Consider the following 24,612-nt stretch of genomic DNA (forward strand, 5'->3'; position numbering starts at 1 on the left):
CAGTACAATGTTGAATACAACAGATGTCCTTTTCTTTTTACTTACCTTGGGAAAGCTTTCAGTCTTTTTTTTTTTTTTTTACTTTTATATGATGGACTGTTTTTTTTAATTTATTTTTGTCTGCATTGTGTCTTCTTTGCTACACACGGGCTTTCTGTAGTTGTAGTGGGTGGGGGCTATTTGTTACAGTGTGTAGGCTTCTCATTGAGGTGGCTTCTCTTGTTGCGGAGCACAGGCTCTAGGTGTGCGGGCTTCTGTAGTTATGGCACGTGGGCTCAGTAGTTGTGGCTCGCAGGCTCTAGAGTGCAGGCTCAGTAGTTGTGGTACACAGGCCCACCTGCTCCACAGCATGTGGGATCCTCCCGGACCAGGGCTTGAACCTGTGTCCCCTGCATTGGCAGGCAGATTCTTAACCACTGCACCACCAGGGAAGTCCCAGAGCTCAGTTATTAAGTGTATATATGTTTATAATTTTATATCTTCTTGATGTGTTGACCCTCTGTCATTGTAAAATGTCCTTCTTTGTCTCTATTAACAATTTTTGACCTAAAGTATATTTTATCCAATATTAGTATAATATCCCAGCTCTCTTTTGGTTTCTGTTTTCATGGTGTATGTTTTTCCAGACTTTTTTACTTTGAACCCGTTTGCGTCTTCAAATCTAAAACATGTCTCTTGTAAACAGCATATGGTTTGTTCATTTTTTTTAATCCATCCTGCCAATGTCCACCTTTTAATTGGAGTGTTCAAGCCAGTTACATTTAACATAATAATTGTTAATGTAGAATTTACATTTGACATTTTGTCATTTTTTCTATATATCTTGTCTTTCTTTATCCTTTCTTTCAACATTACTGCTGCCTTTTTTGTTTAAATAACTTTTTAGTTTATCATTTTAATTTCCTTCTTGCTTTTTTAAATTATATTGGCATATACATATACATATCTTTATACATTGTATGTCCTGTATACATTGTATGTCCATCTACACAGATTTATAATTATTGCTCTGTGCAGTTGTCTTTTAAATAATACAGGAGGAAAAAGTTATGAACAAAAAAATACGCTTAAACAATCCTTTATATTTATCTATGTGGTTACCTTTCCTGGTGCTCTTTATTTATTCATGTGGATTTGATTTACTGTCTATTGTTCTTTTATTTTAGGGAGAAGGATTCCCTTTAGTATTTCTTGATAGGGGAGGTCTACCAATGATGAACTCAGTTTTTGCTTATCTGAGAATGTCTCAATTTCTCCATTTTTTTTTTTTTGCGGTACACGGGCCTCTCACTGTTGTGGCCTCTCCCATTGCAGAGCACAGGCTCCGGATGCGCAGGCTCAGCAGCCATGGCTCACGGGCCTAGCTGCTCCGCGGCATGTGGGATCTTCCCGAACTGGGGCGCGAACCCGTGTCCCCTGCATCGGCAGGCGGACTCTCAACCACTGCGCCACCAGGGAAGCCCTCTCCTTCATTTTTGAAGGATAATTTTACTGGCTATGGAATTCTTGGTTGATAGTCTTTTTCTTTCTATATTCATTTCTTTGAATATGTTAATCCTACTGCCTTTTGGCCTTCATGGTTTCTGATGAGAAACCAGCTGTTAATCTTTTTAGAATCCTTTGTGTGTGATGAGTCATTTTTCTTGCTGCTTTTAAGATTCTTTCTTTTTGGCTTTTGACAGTTTGACTGTAATCTGTCCAGGTATGGATCTCTGAGTTTATTATATTTGGAGTTTGAATAGCTTCATCTTTTTCATCAAAATCAGGAAGTTTCAGCTATTATTTCTTCAAATATTCTTTTGTCCCTTTCTCTCTTTCTTCCTGGAATTCCCAATATGTGCATCAGTACACTTGATGGAGTCCCACAGGTGTTTTTGATGCTTTGTTCTTTTTTTTTTTCTTTTTTTTTTCTGTTTCTCAGATGGGATGATTTCAGTTGACGTGTCATCACTATTGATGATTCTTTCTTACAAGTGTTTAAGTCTGCTGTTGAGCCCTCCTAGTGAATTTTTTTGTTTTGGTTATTATACTTCTCAACTCCAGAATTTCTATTTAGTTCTCTTACATAATTTCTATATTTTTTATTGCTATTCTTTATTTGGTGAGACATCATCCTCATACTTTACTTCTTTAGAAATGATTTCCTTTAGTTCTGTGAACATATTTAAAATAGCTGATTTGAAGTCTTTGTTTAGTAAATTTGAGTTTCCTCAAGTATAGTCTCTATTGATTCCTTTTTTACCCTTGTGTATAGAACACACTTTCTTCCTTCTTTGTATATCTTATAATTTCTGTTGAAAATTAGACATTTAAAATAATATGGAGACCTTCAAGATGGCAGAGGAGTAACACGTGGAGCTCACCTTCCTCTCCACAAATACATCAGAAATACATCTACATGTGGAACAATGACTACAGAACACCTACTGAACGCTGGCAGAGGACCTCAGACTTTGCAAAAGGCAAGAAACTCCCCACATACCTAGATAGGGCAAAAGAAAAAAGAAAAAAACAGACAAAAGAATAGGGACAGGACCTGCACCTTGGGCAGGGAGCTGTGAAGGAGGAAAAGCTTCCACACACTAGGAAGCCCCTTCACTGGCGGAAACGGGGGATGGCGGGCGGGGGGAGCTTCAAAGCCACGGAATAGAGCACAGCAATAGGGGTGCAGCGGGCAGAGCGGAGAGATTCCTGCACAGAGGATCGGTGTTGACCAGCACTCACCAGCCTGAGGGGCTTGTCTGATCACCTGCCGAGGTGAGTGGGGGCTGGGAGCTGAGGCTCAGGCTTCAGAGGTGAGACCCCAGGGAGAGGACTGGGGTTGGCTGTGTGAACACAGCCTGAAGGGGGTTAGTGCACCACAGCTAGCCAGGAGGGAGTCCGGGAAAAAGTCTGGAACTGCCTAAGAGGCAAGAGACCATTGTTTCGGGGTGTGTGAGGAGAGGGGATTCAGTGCACCGCCTAAACGAGCTCCAGAGACGGGCGCAAGCCGCAGCTAGTAGCGCAGACACTAGAGACGGGCATGAAATGCTAAGGCTGCTGCTGCAGCCACCAAGAAGCCTGTGTGCAAGCACAGGTCACTATCAACACCTCCCCTCCCAGAAGCCTGTGCAGCCTGCCACTGCCAGGGTCCCATGATCCAGGGACAACTTCCCCGGGAGAACACATGGCGCACCTCAGGCTGTTGCAATGTCATGCTGGCCTCTGCCGCTGCAGGCTCGCCCTGCATTTCGTACCCCTCTCTCCCCACCAGCCAGAGCCCCCTAATCAGCTGCTGCTTTAACCCTGTCCTGTCTGAGCGAAGAACAGACACCCTCAGGTGACCTACATGCAGAGGCAGGGCCAAATCCAAAGCTGAACCCCAGGAGTTGTGCAAACAAAGAAGAGAAAGGGAGCAGAATAAAGGAAAAGAATGAAAAGAATTGAGGACACTCTCAGAGACCTCTGGGACAACATTAAATGCACCAATATTCGAATTATGGGGGTTGCAGAAGAAGAGAAAAAGAAATGACTGAGAAAATATTTGAAGAGATTATGGTTGAAAACTTTCCTGATATGGGAAACGAAATAGTCCAGGAAGCACAGTCTCACACAGGATAAATCCAAGGAGAAACGCCAAGACACATATTAATCAAACTATCAAAAATTAAATACAAAGAAAATATATTAAAGCAGCAAGGGAAAAGCAACAAATAACATACAACAGAATCCCCATAAGGTTAACAGCTGATCTTTCAGCAGAAACTCTGCAAGCCAGAAGGGAGTGGCAGGACATATTTAAAGTGATAAAAGGGAAAAACCTACAACCAAGATTATTCTACCCTGCAAGGATCTCATTGAGATTTGATGGAGAAATTAAAAGCTTTACAGACAAGCAAAAGCTACGAGAATTCAGCACCACCAAACCAGCTTTACAACAAATGCTAAAGGAACTTCTCTAGGCGGGAAACACAAGAGAAAGAAAAGACCTTCAATACCAAACCCAAAACAATTAAGAAAATGGTAATAGGAACGTACATATCAATAATTACCTTAAATGTAAATGGATTAAAAATATGAGTCATGTTGATAGTAGGAACCCCTGATGGGAAGAGCACTTTACCTCTGTGGTCTTCCTTCCCCAAACCCTTTACGCCAGTCAAGCCATGAGCAAAACATCAAACAGATCCCAGCTGAGAGACGGTCTCTGAAATACTCTCCAGAACTCCTCAAAACTCTGAAAGGTTAGCAGAAACAAGGAAAGTCTGAGAAACTATCACAGCCAAGAGAAGCCTAAGGAGACATTTACCTGACAAACGTAATGGGGTGTCCTGTTATGGAAAAAAGGCATAATGTGAACAAAATGTGGACTTTAGTTAATAATCACGTAACAATTAATGAACAATTAATTGGTTCTTTAATTGTGACACATGTACCATATTAGTGTAAGATATTAATAAAGAAAATTGGGTGTGATGTAAAAAAATATATATATGATGCAACAACTCTGAAGATCAGTTACTTTCCAGGTCCCTAAAGTTGTTGGTGGTAGTTGTTTGTTTGGTGACTTTTCATTATAAAACTAATTCTGTAATGTCTGTATTCTTTGTTGTGTGTGCTTTCTGCTTAGTGGTCAGCTAATGATTGGACCGAGGTTTCTTTAAATGCCTTCTCCCAGTCTTCTCCCAGAGTCAAGAGACTCTGTGTGCATATTGGGGCACACCTTCAATGTTTAGCCAGGCAGTTGACAACTCTGAATTAACCTTCAGGTTCTGCTTGTACAGAGCCTCAAGGTTAGTCAGAGGTGAAAGATTAGGACCCTCTTAGGTTCTTCCTGAACATAGCCCTGGGCATGAGCATGACCTTCTAGATTTCAGGATATCCTTGAGCTTTTCTAAGCCCCTGTGGACATCTCATTCCTTAGCTTTTCCTACTAAGTTTTTTGGGTAGCCTATTATTTGCCTTAACTGTTGTAGACTGCCTCAGGCAGCTGTCAGATTAACTAGTTACCTCTAAGTGTTTTTGACAAGTGTTTGAGGATGCGGGGTACCTGCACGGAAGACTTTTTCGCACTGGGGAGCACAGAATCAGGTCAGAGAAAGATGTCTTCCCAGTGGCTGCCAGGCAACTCTGGTTGCAAGTTGTTGATGGGTGGGGGAATGGGAGGTGGGAATAAGCCAAGTTAAAATACCACAAAGCTCATTGTTGTTTTTCTTGAGTCAATACTCCCCAGATTGCTACAAGCCTTTGGTTAATTTCCAGAGTCCTGACAATTTTTGCGTTTTTGCTTTGGTGCTTTGATGGAGGACTTTTTGGAGGTCCTTTCTCCACTGTTTCTGCTGACATCACTCCTGCTATTCCTTTTGAGAAGACTTATGCTTATTCCAATTCCTGTTCCTTTGTATGTGACCAGTTATAAGTGACAGGTTTTGTTGTTTTCTTTGTTTAATTGAAGTTTTTAAGATCTTCAGCTCTGTTCTGAAATTTCATAATGATGTGACTTGATGTGAGCCTTTTTGTACCCATTGAGCTGGGTCCTTTAGAATTTCCACTGTTTCTTTGAAATACTTTCTTTACTGTTTCTCTTTCTGATAGTCATATTTCAAAGATGTTGGGCTTTGTGAAATGGCCCTCTGATTTTTATCTTTTCTTCTTGTTTTTTATATCTTGAACTTTTCATTCTACTTTGAGATTTCTTTGACTTTGAATTCCCAACTCCTCTATTGAATTTTATTTCTATTATAAATTTCCCAGGAACTTATTTTTTATTATTCCTTTTTTTTTGTAGTATTCTGTTCTGGTTTCATCTTTTTTTTTAAATCACTCAGAGGATAGTGATATTAGTTATTTTTTTAAAAATTAAAATGCTTCAGCTCTCTGTACTGTTTCCTCTGAATTCCTTTTTTCTGTTTATCCCTCTTGGCTATTCATATAAAAGAATGAGGCACAAATAAATATATGGGAATATTCTCTGCTGAAAAGGTAATGTGAACGTGTCACTTTTTTCCATTCCAGATGCTAACGTGTGCCTATTTTTTGGTTAGTTATGTGTCGGCTACTTGCTTATTAGGGTGTGTTTGATTCAGAATAAATCCCATATGTCTTCCGCTTTAGGGCATCAGTTGTGCTGCAGCATGGTCTTTCTCGTCCCTTTTTCTGCTTGTGTTTCCTGTGCTTTAGCATGCTTGTCTGCAGCTGCTTTCCATTACTCGTGGTCATCCATCACTGTATGGATCAAGGTTCACTGAGCTCTTCAGCACTCATCAGTGACTCGTTCTGTGCTGGGGGACAGGCTTTGCTTAGGGACTCTGTGTCTGTCTGGTATAAAGAAAGGTTCATAATAACCCAGCAATTCCACTCCTGGGTATATACCCCAAAAGCTTGAAAAACAGGTATTTAAGCAAAAACTTATACATGAGTGTTCATAGAAACATCATTCACAGTAGCCAAAATCTAGAAACAACCCAGATGTTCATCGGCTGACGAACAGATCAACAGAAATGTGGTACATCCATACAATGGAATATTATTTGGCCATAAAGGGAATGAGGTATTGGCTCATGCTACAACATGGATGCTACAACATTGAAAACAATATGGTAAGTGAAAGAAACTAATCACAAAAGGCCACCCATTATGATTTAATGTATGTGAAAAGTCCAGAATAGACAAATACATAGGGACAAGAGATACATTAGTGGTTGCTTAGGAGTGTAATCAGTAAAGAGCCCATGGTTTCATGAAAATACTCTAAAATTGACTGGTGGTGGTTGTACATACCTGTGAATGGAGGCATACCTTGTCTTATGGCGCTTCACTCTATTGTACTTTGCAGCATTATTGTAAAAAACTGAAGGTTTGTGGCAACCCTACGTTGAGCAAGTCTGTGGGCATCATTTTACGAACAGCATTTGCTCACTTCATTTCTTTGTGTCACATTTTGGTAATTGCAATATTTCAAACTTTTTCATTATCGTGTTTATTATAGCGATCAGTGATCTTTGATATTCTAATTGTTTTTTGTTTTATATTTTTAAATTAATGTTTATGTACATTTTTTTAGACATAATACTGTTGCACACTTAATGGACTACAGGATAAGTGTAAACATAATTTTATAGGCACTGGGAAACCAGAAAACTCAAGTGACTCGTTTTATTGTGATATTTGCTTTACTGTGGTATCTGGACCTGAACTCACAATATCTCACAGGTATGCCTGTATGTTAAAAACCATTGAGTTGTATACTTTAAATGGGTGAATAGTATGGTATGTGAATTATATTTCCATAAAGCTGTTTAAAAAAAGAAAGGCTTATAAGGGTTTTGAACAGACTGTTCCAGAAGCTTCTGTACAAGTCCTTAGCTATATCAGGCTCTCCTCACATCCAGGTCACATGACTGCATCTGCTCTTGTTAGCGCTTTCCATGTTAAATGCTTGCTTTAATTTTCTTCAGTAGAGCTTTCATCCCCATCACTTACTCTAGAATTTTCAGGATCAAGGCCTGGATTTTTTTGCCCCCCATTCTTTTAGCTTGTTGAAATTATTGACCTTTTTTTTTTTACTTTTTATCCCTCTGCTAAAAATCCTGCGAAAGAATTGGTTTTTTCTGACTTACAAGTCTAGCTACTGTTTCAGATTTGGTGTTTGGTCTGTATTCAGTAAATAACATAAGTGTTATAGCCACGTCTTATAAATTAAAACTTAAATGTCTTGGTTCATTCACTGTTGGCAGTTTTACAAACCGGACGTTAAAAAGCTGTTGACTAAGAAACTTCAGGAGCTATGGGTGAATTCAGGATTAGTAAATTTCCTGCCTTCAGAACTGTCATCAAGTTAGTAGTGGTTCATTTCCCGTGGACCCGAAAATCCACATATATTAGACCAGGGAGCCTAGTGTTATGGGAAACAGGACTTTAGGGATGGCAGGTCTCAGATGACATTGAGAGGTGGTGATTTCATGCGCTGAGGAGAAAATTTTCAAAGTAATTGGCAAACTTCTCTTCCTCTGCCTTCCTGTTGACATGACTCTACACTGCCCTTCTCTTTCACAATCTCTTTCCTTTTCCTTGATGTAGGCTTATGTTTCTATGATTCTTGATTTTTTTCTTCAAATAATCTTTAGAGTTTTTCAATTTTCACATCTCTTTCGCAATATATTTGTCATCAGAGTGCCATTCTTCTTGTCTTAAATATATGCAGACCAAACATGTCTGTCTGTCTCTCTGTTATTCCCTCTGTCCCTTTTTCCCAAAGAACTCAGGTTCTGTTATAATACCTGTTACAATTCTCTTGGAAACTCTTTTGACCACTTCAAAAATGTACTGGTTCCAGTTTATTGTATTTTTGGCTGCAAAGCAAAAGCAGTTACCTTTATCAATTTTTAACTATATTTCCATGGCTTAGATTACCCCTCCACCTCTAATGAGACGACACTTCTCAGAGTCACCCCTGGCCTTTCTTTTCCACTCTGCTTTTATCATACTAACCTACGGCTAGAAATCACTTCTTGTTTCATACCTGCTGGATTGCTGTAGTGTTTCTGACCAAAAGGTTAAGGAAAATCAGGAAATATTTATTGAAGTGTACCTTTTTATCTTAGTATCTAATGTGTTGTTTACTTAATATTTATAGAACCACACTTGACTCATGTTACCAGTAAATGTGCAGCAGAGCATTAAATTAAAGGATGAATAATTAACAAATTGATGGATCTCAGAAAATACCCAGAGCCCTTCATTCATCTTACTAAAATAAATCTCTTCACAGGGCTTGAATTCATAGCCAAGAACAATTTCAAGCATAATGCTACATATATAAGTTCTTAATAAAGTGCTTGTATATTTTTATACTGTAGTTATCTAATTATAGACATCAGAGGCCAGTCTTCAAATGATATTTCAAAGCAGATTTGTATTTGAAAAATTAAAATAGCTATGAATTTCCATTGTGAGAGTAATAGATGTACACATAAATATTTTTAGAGACTATATAAAAACTCAGCTGTAAGCCATTCAAATTGGCTTTTTAATACATATCATTCCATACAGTTTTTATCTGTATATCTATACACATGTTAAAAGCAGGTTTGTATATCACAACCATGTTAATATTATAGATAGAATCAATTTAGATTTTGTGACAAGGGAAAATGGCTAAAGTAGATTAAAAGATAAGCTGTACGATAGCTAGGAAAAAAGTCCATGTTAACTGAAGGAAAACAATGAAGACAATCTAAATAAATCACTAAATTCAATCTACCATATGATTTGAGTTGGAAAATGACATAAGAACAATGTAAAGAATTGTGTCCTTTATAACTCACCACAGAGTTGTCTGGGAGACTGTGCTGTGAAATTACTTGTAGATGAGACTCTAAAACACAATGAAATGGTTCTGTTTTTTTCCTCCCTGAAAATGGAAATTATACTTTTATTTCCATAACAGAGGTAATTGTGGGAAAAAATTAAGAAACTAAAACCCCAAAAGAAGAAAGTCACTCATAATTCCATTGACAATTATATTTCATTAGACTTCTTTATAATTTTTGCAGAATTAGAATGTCATAAATGCTTCTCCATTTTTTTTTTGCTACTTAACAATATTTTATGAGCCTCTCATGCCAGTACATACAGTTCTACCTAATATTTAGTGGCGAAATAGTATTCTGTTTAGAATGTATGTTAGTTTACTTAAATAGCCCCCTATTGAGGTGGTAATCCAGTTTTAGCTGTTCTACACAGTACTGTCATGGACATTCTCATACGTACTTAGCATGCTTTTCGGATTATTTTCTCAGGATAAACGTTGTGTCAAAGGGTACATGCATGTTTCATCTGGTTGCCAAACTGCCTGTTAGAAAGGAATTACAAATTTATTGTTACATCCAAGATAAGCTAAGCCTTTGCCCCATTGTGTGCTGTACTGCATCATTAGTGTGACTGCAATAATTACACAAAGCCACAGCATTGAAATTTGTATTACAGTGGAGTTCCTTATGTCTTAGAATTCTACATATTAGAGGGGTTAAGTCCAGCAGTGATGGAAATGTTTACATTCGCAACTTGTATCACGTGGTATTCATTTTGGAAAGCAGAGCTTTTCAGCCAGCAGTTAAATGGTGACACAGCATGTGTTGGTATTTTGCTGTTTCTTGGACTTGGTGACAGGCCATGATCCTTTATTACCTTAGATGAGTGACCGAGGAGGTGGTGTTCCTCTGAGGAAAATTGACCGACTCTTCAACTACATGTATTCAACTGCACCCCGGCCTCGTGTTGAGACGTCCCGAGCAGTGCCCTTGGTATGTGATCAAGAAATTGTGAAGCAGGTTTTTGTGACTAGTCATAAAATAATTTACCACATAAATCAGTTAAGCCATTGTGTAGGTTTCACCACAAGGACGAAATGAAGCTATTAGGGGGGAAAAACCCCACTTTCCTCTAAATTTGTAGTTTTAAAAATGCTCTTTTTTAAAATGATAAGAGCATAGGACAAGGAGTATGGTTTTAGAGTTCTTGTTGCCAAGGTTAATAGTGGTGTGTCAGTAGTTTGCATGTGGTAAACCACATTTTGATATACTATCTCTAATGTGAAGCCTAAATTACCAGCTTTACTAGTACTTGGTTTAATCTTCAGTGTTTGGGTTTTTTTTCCCCTCAAGTACTTGTAATTAGAAAGATTACATGTTTGAGACTGAGAAGTATGACTAGAGCTCTGATCAGTTTATTTGCCAACCTGAAAATGGCTCAAATGATAATGGCGTTAATAGGTTTTTTAACTGATCATAGTCACCTATGTTCAAGTTTTAATAAGGTTAGCTTTTGAATGGACTCATTCATGGTCCTCCAACACCCAGAAGAGCACTTTGCCAAATCTCTTACCTGTAATTCTGGAAAAACTCTTGTTCTTCTGGGCTTTGAAGGTTCTCTGGCATATACACTGGAGTTATACTGTAATGTGATTAAAAACAGTATAAGATGGGTCTATTTTAGACTCTTTCCTAGGAAGTTACTAAAAGGACTTCATTCTAATTGCACAGCACATTCTACTTACACAGCACAGATTCTGTAGCTACAACTGTAATACAGTTCATGTCTTACCAAACTTTTAAAATGATTGCCCTAGGAATGTGCTTTTCAAGTTGAGATATGGGTAGGCATCCATGTGCCGTGGGACAGAAAAGGTCAGATAAACACCAGTATCTTCTTAGATTCTGATTTTACTCTAAGAAGTGGAGAAAAGGGATATGCTGCTTTTGTAGTGAACAGACATCGTAGAATTTTTGTGGAGAGCAGCATAGTGTACTAGTCCAGACTCTGAATCTAAACTGTCTGGTCCATTCTCAGCTCTACTACATCCTAGCTGTGTAGCCTTGGGAATATTTTTGACCTTTCAATACCATAGTTCCCCCGGCTTTAAATTTCGAATTATGGACTTCCCTGGTGGTCCAATAGTTAAGACTCCGTGCTTCCACTGCAGGGGGTACGGGTTTGATCCCTGATTGGGGAACTAAAATCCTACATGCAGCGTGGTGTGGCCAAAAAAGAAAAAAAAAATTGAATTATTATAAAGATTGAGTTAATATATCTAAAATGCTTTTTATAGTACCTGGCACACAGTAAATGCCATGAAAGTGTTTGTTTAGGATGCAAAATTTACTTGAATTTTTAAGAAAACAGGAGGCTTGATGTGGCGCAGGCTGCCCCTACACCTACACAGCCTTACCGAGGGTAAGCCTATTGTTAAGCTTTTACATAGCCTCATTCCTGATGTCATGACCCCTTTGTAAGTGGACCCAGTAGGCAAGCACTGGCGCAGCTGGGGAAAGGCTGCTTGACCTCCACAGGAGTGGTCATCAGGTCATACCTGATTACTGAGAGCTTCCTCCACGTGATGCCTTCCGGTGGGCATCTACATGGATGGAATGTCTTCATGCTGTAAGCCTGTTCAGAGAGGACTGTCCACATTTCCCTCTTCCAGACCTTCTCTGTTAATCCAGTTTTGTTCTTTCCAAGTCTCTGACCAGCCAGCCCATTTGCCACTGCCCATGGTCCATGTAGGTGTTCCACTTTGAATTCCACCCACTGGTAGGATTTGCTTTCACTCCTGTCTTTCAGGCCCGGCCCTGAGAGAGGCTGTAGTGAAAAGGCAGTCCACTTTGGCTAGTGTGGGACACTGTGTAGATCCAGCAGTGGACCAGGCCCATGCTGTTTTACTTTTATGTTAACTACTTACAGGGGAAGCCTGATGGGTCCACAGGTGTGGTAGGTTCAGGGAGAGGCAGTGATAAAGTAGATCAGGTACCATGGGATCCTGAGCCACCTGCTCATGCAGTTTTCTTGGGGCCATTTCTAGAGCCACTTAATGTGTCAATCAGGAAAGAGATAATTATCTGGAAAGAGATAATTATCTGGAAAGAGATAATTATAATTATAATCCAAGGAAGGCTTATCTACGAAGAGACAAATTATAGAAATAGGGGTGGGACAGCACAGGAATCCTGGCTAGGAGCAGCAGAGCTGTCACCACCCTGACTCAAGGGGAGAAGAAGTTAGCAGAACCCAGAAGGGAAAGTTGCAGAGCAGCTGCTTACTCTCCAGGGACCCAGCCTGCCCAGGGGAAGCAACCTCAGTGAGAAAGAAGCAGGGGATGAATACCCTGACTTGACTCCCTTGGAACTCCTACTGGGTTCCCCATTGGCTAGACCTACTGGAACCAGAGGGCACAGAAATCCACTGACATCTGTTCAGGTCAGCCTCCCAGGGCAAGGAGAAATGTGGAGAATGGACAGTTGATTTGGAGGGGTAAACAGAAACTCTGGTTTAAAAAAATCAAGTAATAAATGATAGAGGTAGATAAGGCCAGAGCCTGGATTTGTTAATAGCAGATTCCTGAATCCACATACACTCTTTACTGAAGTACTATATGGAATGTCATTGAACATCTGAGTTGGTGATAAGACCCTTTTTTACATTTATCCAAATGTTCTTCTTTGTATTAAAGAATTGGTAGGATTTATCCAGGTAAAGATGGCCATTCCAGATACTGGGAACAGAATGAACAGACACAGATGTGAAAAATAACATGATCTGTTTGAGGGACTAAGGAGGAGATTTACTTCAGCTGGACTGGAAAGTGGGTGGACAGACCTGATGTTACAGTCTTGAAAGCTCTTTTTTAGAAGCTTGGATTTTTAGGCAGTGGGTCTGGATGATGGGGGTGGGGAGGGTTTTGGGGTGCTTCAAAGATTTTTAAGCAGGGTAAGTGACCTGTCAGTGAGAATTAAAAGAGAACTATTAGGGATCTCTTCAGGTTCAGAACACGGGCTGCAGTTCATGGTGTGAGGCCATGACATATATCTGTTAGGCTGCCACCAGGCTCTTTCTACCCTTGCTCCCGAGAGAGGCCATGTTTTATGTAGTATCACCGAAAGCGGTATTGGGATGCTCTGGAGCAGGGCAAGAAAGAAGAGAAACGTACTTCTTCTAGACCCCCACAGGTCATTTTATACAAATAAGACGAATGAGGAATTTTAAATGACCAGAGGGAAGCCGTCTAATGCAGTACTCAACTGGGCTGCAGCTTGATCATTTTTAATACTTAAGTATTAACTGATCTTTTAGATGCGGGCTCTGATAGCTCTGGGATACTCCAATAACGTTTATTTTAATTAGAGAAGTATTTCAGTGTGTGGCTTTCTGAATAGAATTTCATTTTTCTCATCAAACAGGCTGGTTTTGGTTACGGATTGCCCATATCACGCCTTTATGCACAGTACTTCCAAGGAGACCTAAAGCTGTATTCCCTAGAGGGCTATGGGACAGATGCAGTTATCTACATTAAGGTAATTGACTATAGTCTTCTGGACTTAATGATACTTCTTTGATTATAAGATGCCAGCATTTAACTGTAATGAAATTTTCTTCTACCTCGTGCTATTATAACAAGGATCTCCTCTGCTTTGACAAATGATCTCTGACTGTGGGTAAGAAACGCTCGACTATAATGATCAGGGCTTTGTTAATAGAAAAAAAACTGGGTTAAAGTGGGGCTTCAAAAACTTATGTTAAAATTAAATTTGTAAGATAAGACACATGAATTGACATTGATTCACCAGCCTTTTGATGTACTTGCTGAGGCCTTTCATTTGCATATGGGTCTGCAGATTGAAGTTTCAATTGTCTTTCTTGCAGAAGCTATACTTACAATACCTTGTTTTGGTTTCTTTAATCAAAGAAATAGCCAAGTGCATAATCCTTGTTGATTATTATGCATTTCCTTACAGTTGTCTTCTGATTTGACAGCAATTTTTATTTTTTTATTTTTTTTATTTTTTTTTTTTTGCGGTACGCGGGCCTTTCACTGTTGTGGCCTCTCCCGTTGCGGAGCACAGGCTCCGGACACGCAGGCTCAGTGGCCATGGCTCACTGGCCCAGCCGCTCCGCGGCATGTGGGATCTTCCCAAACTGGGGCACGAACCCCTGTCCCCTGCATCGGCAGGCAGACTCTCAACCACTGCGCCACCAGGGATGCCCCAACAGCAATTTTTATGTGGCTTTCCTTCATGAGTCTTTATGAAACATTCATCTTAGTTTTCAAAGAACCCCCCCCCCGCCCATTTTTTGTGCTTTGTTAAAAGCAATACTTAGATTAAATTACAATGACAGATTTAAGTATATTAACAGATTTAGGAACAATTACAGGTGACTCTTGGTAAGCACATAGCTCACCTGGTGGAAACAGACTTGCCTGGGTTGTTCCCTGTGTTTATCTGACAAATCAGTATAAATTACAGGGATAGAAAGCCCTGGGTTAGTTCAGCGGTGGGCTGTTGGTACCTAATTTTTTAGCGACGCTAGTTTCTTGTTCTGGCCACTAGATGGCACCTATTTTATAGGAAATGCTAAAGACTTTACATTAGAAAAAGTAAAAATTGTCTGAAAAGGTTAAGTTCTTTCAAGATAATTATCTTTTTTTAAACCATCTCAATTGTGAGGAACTTAAAAACATTGCCTTCATGATGCCCTTTTTATCATCAAATGTAACATTTTTGTTTGAGTCTATAGATCAAGGAGTTCCAGCATAAAGAGAATATGATGTATAGGTGAAAGGTCTCTAGCTCCATTTTGGAAAAAAATAGAATACATGAAGTCTTATAGAATAATTAAGGTCCTTCCTTCCTATTATTGGAATGAAACTTCCAGTTCAATATTTTCTACATCTTGGGGAATACCTGTGGCTTAAGGTTGAAATCCTACCAAAATATCCTAATTTGAAGATAATGAGGAACATAGTTTATCTCAGTGATACACAGGAAGCTGAAATAGAACGGTGAATTAATTGTGATAATATGTTGGAAACATGAAATTACAATCAGCCCTCTGTATCCCTGGGTTCCATATCCATAGATCCGAACACGACTAAAAAATATTCGAAGAAAAAAGGAATTCCAGAAAGTTGCAAAAAGCAGAACTTGAATTTGCTGCACATCAGCAACTATTTACATAATATCTACGTCACATTTGTATAGCATTTACATTGTATTAGCTATTATAATTAATCTAGAGATGATTTAAAGTATACAGGAGGATATTTAAAGGTTATACATAGATACTACAGCATTTTATATAAGCGACTTGAGCATGGGCAGACTTTGGTATGCATGCGGGGGTGGGGGGGTGATACAGAGGGTCAGCTATGCATGATGCAGAAATCATGTACAGAAATCATGCTGTAACTAAAATTAGTGTGACTTTAATGTAGGAGAAGACACAGGATCAAACCCAGATTTCATTAAGTGATTGTACAATTACATATGTTAAGGTACATATGTGAATTTTTATGCTTTTACACTTAACTGACTTTTTCAGTTAACCAACTTCTGTTTGTCATGTTTTATAAGAATGTCTGTCACACGTGTGTCAAACTTCAATCCAGCAGCTCCCAGGCTGGCTGGAGAATTACCGCAAGCAATAAACTCAACATGCACATCAAGCAGTTGCCATGGGCTTAGTAAATAACACGTTTCAAAGATGTGCTCTATTTTAAAATGTATGTAGATGGTCTTATGTTTGATAAAATACAAATCCAATGAAGTATTGTTTAATTTGTAGTAACCTTTTGGCCACTGTAGATTTTCTCAAATAATGCATTCCAAAAAAATGCCTGATTTAGGTCCTGCTTTGACTTTCAGGCTCTGTCAACAGAATCAATAGAAAGACTCCCGGTATATAACAAAGCTGCCTGGAAGCATTACAACACCAACCACGAGGCTGACGACTGGTGTGTTCCCAGCAGAGAACCGAAAGACATGACGACATTCCGCAGTGCCTAGACACACTTGGGACCCCTGGAAAATCCAGATGTGTTTTTTTATTAAATTTGGAAGGGATGGTGTTCAGAACTACACTATACCAAATACTTCATGTGTCGTTTTCACAGTTAACTGTTTGGGTAGATAGAATAAGTGGTAAGTTAAATTCCTCTTATGCCCATTAAATCTCCTAAAGGATGAAGTTGTACCTATTTTACACTTAAATTTTCACAGTTAATTGAACATTTTTAAACAACTGTAGTTCTGGTCAACTTTCTCTTTACAGTAGACTTCAGAAGCGTAGAAGTCTTTGGGTTTCTACAGGAAGCTGTGTAGTTTTGTAGTTTTTTAAGAAATACTTTTATGTCTGCTAGAAACATTTCCTTAATATCGATTAGTCAGTTAGCCATCTTTCTGTTTTAGAGGAGTTCTGCCAGCCTTTATTTAGTAATGACAGATGTAATAAGATGATTTACAGATTTACATGACTGACTACAATTAAAGCAGTAAACAGTTGCCCTGTTAAGTGTAGAACCAGCCACCTTTCAGCATCTACATGCATTGTCTTCACTCTGAAGTTAATTTATCGTGTTTTAATTTTATTGCAAAGGATTGTAATGATTGATTTCCTATGGAACTAAACCAAGATCATGGGCAATCTACTTTGAATATGCTTATGATTAATGCAATGGGAAATTTTTATACTAAAGCCTAACAGCTGCTAAAATTCTAAATTGAATTTAAGAAATTGAGGGCAGAAGAGTGAGTCGCAAAAACTGTACTAAAGATTGTTGAGATTACCTGGGGGGTGCTTTTGAGAAAGTTTTTCTGAGTCCTACTCCAGACAGAATCAGACTCTGCGGCTGGAGTCCAGGAATCTCAGTTTTTATAACACTTCCTAGACCAGTCTGATGCCTCACCTAGTTAGGAAGCCACGCTTTTAAAGTGAGTAATGATGATACCACATTTGCTAACATAACAGATCTTTATATTTTGGTTTTCACCTATTGAAAGGTCAGACTTCTAGACTCTGGTGCAATTAGAAGCATAATTGGAAGCAAGAGACAAGTTGGCTACAGAAGAAGAGTCAGGTAACCAAAGGATTAGAACCGTAAATGCACAGGTATTGACAAAAAACATGTTATGAAAAATATCTATACTTTATCAGGAAAAAGTCACCTTGGGCTTATCACATTCAAATGTTTGCATTCGAATGTTAATTTATAATGTACAAATTTTTGGTATATTCAGTATATTATAACTCTGTTAGGCTTTAAGACAGAGATACCAAACAGGTGGTATCATCTTCGTTTTTGAGACTCAGAGTATAGCCCAAAGCTGCCCAGAATTGGCGTGAGGGCTCAAGCTGTATCTGCTGATCACTGTCAGCCGCCTGGTCTAAGAGACCATGAAAGTCAGGAGACTAAGTTGTTAGTCTTACCTCATCTTTTAAGGTGACAGGGAAGTACACTGAAAATAAATTTTAAAGTAAGATTTTAAATGTTTAAAGAACAGCTTTACTACTTAAATGGGGAACTTTATCTGGTAAATACATTGAGTTGAAACAGCTCATTCTCAAAAGGATTATGTAAGCTTAACAGTGCTATACAAATTTGTAAATTAGAAGGGATGTTAAAGGGCCGTTAGCCCAGGACTCTCACATAAGAGATGAGGATCCTGAAACTCGGGGTGTGTGGGGTTTGCCCAGGGCTGATTAGCTGATGTGACCAAATGTTGGAAAAAGATGTTTTACCTATTACTCCTTAACTATGGATTTTATGATAAACAATAGGATATGCTAGTGGATGATTTATATTAGTTCAGTGTGTCACAGTTTTTTTAGCTTAAAATTACACTTTTCTTATAATGATGAAATAGTTTCGAATCCTTTGAATCAAAGTATTCACTTTCTTTCCTAAATGAGACATTTGTACAACTGACATAAATTTGATATTTTTACTTAATGATCCACCCACCCACACACAAAATTAAAGTTTCTCTCTTTATTTAAGAGCTAAGAAATTGTATTTTCAAAGGAAGAATGAAATCTTTTCCTTTAGCTTCTTTTTAAGGTATAATGGCTTTTTCACTTTGTTACTGTGGTAAGGGACACAAAGTTACATACAGAAATATTTGGGGGAATGCTTTCTCTTAGTTGGTTTTAAATTATTGTGCTACTTGAAAAGTTTTTAGATTCTTATACTATTTTCCCCCACCAGCATTTAATATGATGCCATGTAGATTTTAAAAACATACTGAAAGATAAGAAATGGATACTAAGTGATTTTTGTAACCTGGGCATTTAATGAATATGCCAACATTTTTAGGAAGAATCACAAAAAGTATTCTGCCCTGTACTTAAAGTACTAGCTGGCTTTAGATGTCTTCATACTTAATGGTAATCACTTTCTTGCACTGTGAAGTTTTTACATGAAGATGTTGAAGTGGCAGTCTACCCTATTATTTTATAAAATGTTTTGTGTATGGCAATAAACTGAAAACATGGATCAACTCTTATTCTGAAAATAAATTGACCAATTGTTTTTTAAAATAAAGGTCTCTTTCATCATCAAGGGTCAGCTTTCTGTAAACATTCAAAAAGTCGAAGCTACGTGGCTCACAGTGCACCTCACTATGCTTGGTAGAGGAAGTGTTTAGATTTCCACCGTGTATATTCTAATCGCCAAAGCAGGCAGTCGTTTGTATGGTTTGAGTTATGCTAGATTTTCATTATCCAAACAGCCACAGATGACTGACTTACTGCATAAATGAACATCTTCTCTTATGTGATTTTCAAGAGGTTATGTTAGTATACTCTTTGAATAACTTTTCACAATATAAGTAATATAGGAAAAGCCTTAATTTAACCAGCATTACTGTGTGCTTGTACCAGCCGAAAGTCAAAATTAAACTCCTCTAGTCAAAGACAGGTTCCTGTCCTGTTCCTGATGAATGGGATATGGCCATCAATCTTCCCTTCATTATTAAAGCCAACAAGTTCCATAAAAGGACTGCATAGGTAAAGAACCAGGGAGACAGACTACTAGTGTTAGGGTCCCTTTGTGGCCTTGTGAACAGCCAATCAGAAAGGAAGCCAAAAAAAAAAAAAAATCAATTTGTTTGCATCTTCAATTGCTGTGCCATAAACGTGAAGTTTTAAACAGATGAGTAATCAGGGTTGAGTTAAGCTGGTTTGCAAATACTGTATATGATTAACTTCTGGCCCCCAAAATTAAATTTTCTTATAGTCAAACTGAATGCACTTGAAAAAATGTGGCGTGAAGTATTTTATGTATGGCAAAAAAGAACGCACTGCTGGTTTGCTTAGTCCTGGCTTTCTTAAATTACTGCACCTTTTGTTCTGTTTACACGTTTGGAAATAATTAGGTATATACTACCCACTCTTCACGTTTCTTCAGCAGTCATTAACCATAGGCTTTTAATAGCAAGAGACAAGACTGCCAGCTTTTTCAAATTTATGACATGAGATGACCATAAAGTTGGGTGGCCATGAGATTCTATACTATTATAGATATAAAACCATTTGGGGGAAGGAGGATCAAGATGGTGGAGTAGGAGGATGTGGAGCTCACCTACCGCCATAAACACATCAAAAATACACCTGCATGTGGAACAATTCACACATAAAACCAACTGGAAACTGGCAGAAGATCTCTTACACAACTAAAGCTGCAGAAAAGATTTTCCATGTAATTGGGTAGGACCAAACACATAAAAAAAAGGCATCAGGATGGGACCAGCACCCCTGGGAGGGATCTGTGAAGGAGGAAAGGTCCCCACGGGCAGGCTCTCACTCTGGGGAGCCCCCTTGCCTGCTGGGAGGTCTGCTGGGAGAGGCTGGAGTGGCCTGGACTCTGATTGCAGGGAGTGTGTGCATGCTGACTTACCTAGCAATCAGGGCGGAGGGAGACCAGTACTGACAGCTGCCACCTCCTGCCCTTCCCAGTCCCAAAGGCGTGCAGAGCAGGGCTGCTAGAACGCACAGTGGGAAGATGCTGAATCTCGGGCAGATAGGCCCTGGGATAGGACTCTGTCTAACTGCATGGAGACAGCCTGGAGGGCCTGGGGTATGGTCTAGGCCAAATCTCAGAGCTCATTGTCAGCACGTGAACAGCGGGGCACAGGTCCAGCATTGGAACCCACTGCCAGCACACACACACAGTGGTGCCACAGAGACGCATCTCTCTGTGCAGACAGTCCCTGGCGAGGAATACACAGCAGTTTGTTTCCCCGTGGGAGCTCTCCAGTTCCACCCACCCCACACTGTAACCTGGGGCCAGATCTAGGGCGGACAGGTCCTGGGAGAGGCCTGTCATGGAGGCAGCCCAAGTCCCAGGCAGCAGCACAAACACCTCCATTCCTGCAGCAACAGCACCAGCCCACCCCATACTACAGCCTAGTACTAGGTCTGGGATGAACGTAACGGAGAAAGCGACGCGACCTTGGGCTGCTTCCAGGCAGAACTGAACGTACCTGCATGGGCAGCACATAGGTTTGCTGTGACCACAGGGGCCTCACTTGCTTCAGCGATCATCTCCTTTGAGACACAGCACACACTTCAGGGCGATGAAGCCTTATCAAACCTGATCCTCAAGGCTTCTACTCCCAACAACCAGGCAGCAAACCCGATCCCTGACAGGGAGCCTCAGAGCAAAGAGGAGGCCCAAGTGAAGGCTCTGGACACCACAACACCAATCACACCCACTATCAAGGGAATAATGGCCTTAAGGAAATACGTGACTGGCCTCCATACCAAAACCAGCCCTTGCACCAAAAATATTGGACTCACAGTCTTACCCAGGGATGTTCCCACATAAAAACACCCCTTCCAGACCACAGTAGATAACTTTCTCTGTCTCTGATTTTAGGAGAAACAGTTAAGTAAATGAAAAAGAGGAACTACTCCCAATTAAAAGAACACGAGAAATCTCCTGAAAGAATTAATGAAACAGACTTCAGTCTACTAGACCCTGAGTTCAAAAAGGAGGTAATAAAAATGCTGAAGGAATTAAGAAAGAGTATCGATAGAAATGCAGATCACTGTAACATGGAACTAGAAACTCTAAAGAGGAGCCAATCAAAATTAGACAATTCAATCACCAGGATAAAAACCAGTCTAGAAGCAATGAATGGCAGACTAAATAACACAGGATGAATAAGTGATCTGGAAGATAAAATAATGGAAATCACCCCATCAGAACAGCAGACAGAAAGACCAATGGGAAAAAAAATGAAAGCAACAGACAAGATCTATGGGATAATATAAAGCGTGCCAACCTACACATAATAGGGGTTCCACAAGGAGAAGTTAGAGAGGAGGGGATCAAAAATGTATTTGAAGAAATTAGGTTTGGGAAGTTTTCAGCCATAAATAAGGAAACAGATATCCAGGTGCAGGAAGCACAGAGGGTCCCAAACAAGATGAACCCAAGCAGACCTACACCAAGACATACCATAATTACAATGGCAAAAGTTAAAGATAAAAGAGGATTCTAAAGGCAGCAAGAGAAAAACAAAGTCAGTTACAAGAGCACCCCCATAAGGCTATCAGCTTATTTCCTTGCAGAAACTTTGTAGGGCAGAAGGGAGTGGCATGATAGATTCAAAGTCCTGAAAGGGAAAAACCTGCAACCTAGTATACTCTACCCAGCAAGATTTTCATTTAGAGCAGAATGAGAAAAAGAATTTCTCAGACAAGCAAAAACTAAGAATACAGCAATACCAAATCTACCCTGAAAGAAATCTTGAAAGGTCTTCTCTAAATACAAAAGTAAGAATCTATAGGAAAGGAAAAATCACAATAGGAAAGGTAAATATATCAAAGGATCAAAGGTCACTTAAGTAAACCAATATACAGACTACAAAACAATCAAATTTTGTAAAAGTGATAACTACAATTAACAGCAAAAGGATAAACGTGAAGATGTCCTATTTTACATCCAAATCACAAAATGTGGGGGAGGGGAGTAGAAAAGAAAGATCTTTTCTAGAATGTGTTTGAACTTATATGACTATCAGTCTAAAGCAAGTAGGTAAAACCAGGGTAACCACAAATCAAAAACATACAATAGATTCACAAAAACTAAAAAGAAAGGAACTCAAGCATAATAGAAAAGAAAACCATCAAACCACAGAAGGAAAAAACAAAGAAATGAACAAAGAACTACAAAACTCAACTGGAAAACCAGATCTAAAATGGCAGTAAGTACATACCTATCAATAATTACTTTAAATGTCAAGGAATTAATGTTCCAATCAAAAGAGCGGCTGATTAGATTAAAAAAAGACCTTCAAGGCTTCCCTGGTGGCACAGTGGTTGAGAATCTGCCTGCTAATGCAGGGGACACGGGTTCGAGCCCTGGCCTGGGAAGATCCCACATGCCACAGAGCAGCTAGGCTCGTGCACCACAACTACTGAGCCTGCGTGTCTGGAGCCTGTGCTCCACAAAAAAGAGAGGCCATGATAGTGAGAGGCCCATGCACCACGATGAAGAGTGGCCCCCACTTGCCACAACTAGAGAAAGCCCTCGCACAGAAACGAAGATCCAACACAGCAAAAATAAATTAATTAATAAACTCCTACCCCCAACATCTTAAAAAAAAAAAAAAGACCTTTCAGTACACTGCCTACAAGAGACTCACTTCAGGGCACAAAACACATGGATTGAAATTGAGGGGATGGAAAAAGATATTTCACACAAATGGAAATGACAAGAAAGCAAGGGTAGCAATACCCATATCAGGCAAAATAGACTTTAAAACAAAGTCCATAAGGACAAAGAAGGACACTATATAATGATAAAGGGATCAACACAAGAGGATATTACACTCAACATATATGCAATATAGGAGCACCTAAATGTATAAAACAAATACTAACAGACACAAAGGGAGAAACTGACAGGAATACGTAGCGGGAGACTAACACCCCACTAACATCAATGGACAGATCTTCCAGACAGAAAAATCAATAAGGCAAGAAAGGTCCTAAATGACACATTAGACCAGTTGCACTTAACTGATATCTACAGGACACTACATCCAAAAACAAAAGACAGAACACACATTCTTTTCAAGTGCGCATGGAACAATCTCTAGGATAGACCACATACTAGGTCACAAAACATGCCTCAACAAATTTAAGAGGGTAGAAATTACTTCAAGCATTTTTTCTGACCACAGTGCTATGAAAGTAGAAATCAGCCACAGAAAGAAACATGGGGGTAAAAAAAAGAACACACAGAGACTAAATAACATGCTACTAAAAAAAAAAAAAAAAAAAAAACCAGTGAGTCAACGATGAAATCAAGGAGGAAATCAGAAAATACCAAGACAAATGACGATGAAAACACAACCTCACAAAACCTATGGGATGAAGTAAAAACAGTTCTAAACAGGAAATTCATAGCAATAGAAGCTTTTCTCAAGAAACAAGAAAAATCTCAAACAACCTAAACTACCACCTAGAAGATTAGGAAAAGAAGAACAAACAAAACCCAAAGTCAACAGAAGGAAGGAAATGAAGATCGGAGAGGAAATAAAATAGAGAATTTAAAAAAAAAAAGAAGAAAAACTAAGCTTTTTTTTTTGAAAGATAAATAAAATTGACAAAACTCTAGCAAGGATCATCAAGAAGAAAAGAGGACCCAAATAAACAAAATAAGAAATGAAAGAGGAGAAACAATGACTGATACCACAGAAATACAAAAAATCATGAGAATACTATGAACAGTTATATGCCAAATTGGACAGACTAGGAGAAATGGACAAGTTTCTACAAACAACCTGCCAAAACTGAGTGAAGAAGAAACAGATAATTTGAACAGACTGATCACTAGAAGTGAAATAGAATCTATAATAATAATAAAAAAAAAACTAACTGCAAACAAAAGTCCAGGACAAGACAGTTTCACTGGGGAATTCTACAAAACAAAAGAAATTATTCCAATCCTTCTCAAACTATTCCAAAAGACGGAAGAGGGAACACTCCCAAAATTCATTCTATGAAGCCACCATCACTCTGATACCAAAACCAGCCAAAGACACTACAAAAAGAGAAAATTACAGGCCAATATCTTTGATGATCATTGATGCAAAAATCTTCAAAAAAATATTAGCAAACCAAATCCAATACATAAAAAGGATCATACACCATGATCAAATTACTCATTCCAGAGTCTCAAGGATGGTTCAACATATGCATATCAATGTGATACACCACATTAACCAAAGAAAAGTCAAAAACCATATTATCAGAGGAGCTTCAAGATGGCGGAAGAGTAAGACGCAGAGATCA

At 39.0% G+C, this 24,612-nt stretch overlaps 1 protein-coding gene across 4 annotated transcripts in view; it reads left to right on the forward strand.

Moving 5' to 3' along the window:
* Positions 1-18,868, forward strand: part of PDK1 (pyruvate dehydrogenase kinase 1) — a 34,174-nt gene extending 15,306 nt beyond the window's left edge. For 2 of the 4 annotated variants that reach the window (XM_004267311.4, XM_049712279.1), the window contains exons 9-11: positions 10,173-10,283; positions 13,713-13,826; positions 16,176-18,868. In XM_004267311.4, the coding sequence (XP_004267359.1) occupies positions 10,173-10,283; positions 13,713-13,826; positions 16,176-16,316 (366 nt within the window). In that variant the 3' untranslated portion in view covers positions 16,317-18,868. The remainder of the gene's footprint in view (positions 1-10,172; positions 10,284-13,712; positions 13,827-16,175) is intronic. The other 2 variants (XR_004482056.2, XM_033423583.2) reach the window with 2 other exon arrangements.
* The last annotated feature ends 5,744 nt before the right edge of the window (positions 18,869-24,612 follow it).

The sequence above is a fragment of the Orcinus orca genome, chromosome 7 (assembly GCF_937001465.1).
Source record: "Orcinus orca chromosome 7, mOrcOrc1.1, whole genome shotgun sequence".
Lineage (NCBI taxonomy): Eukaryota > Metazoa > Chordata > Mammalia > Artiodactyla > Delphinidae > Orcinus > Orcinus orca.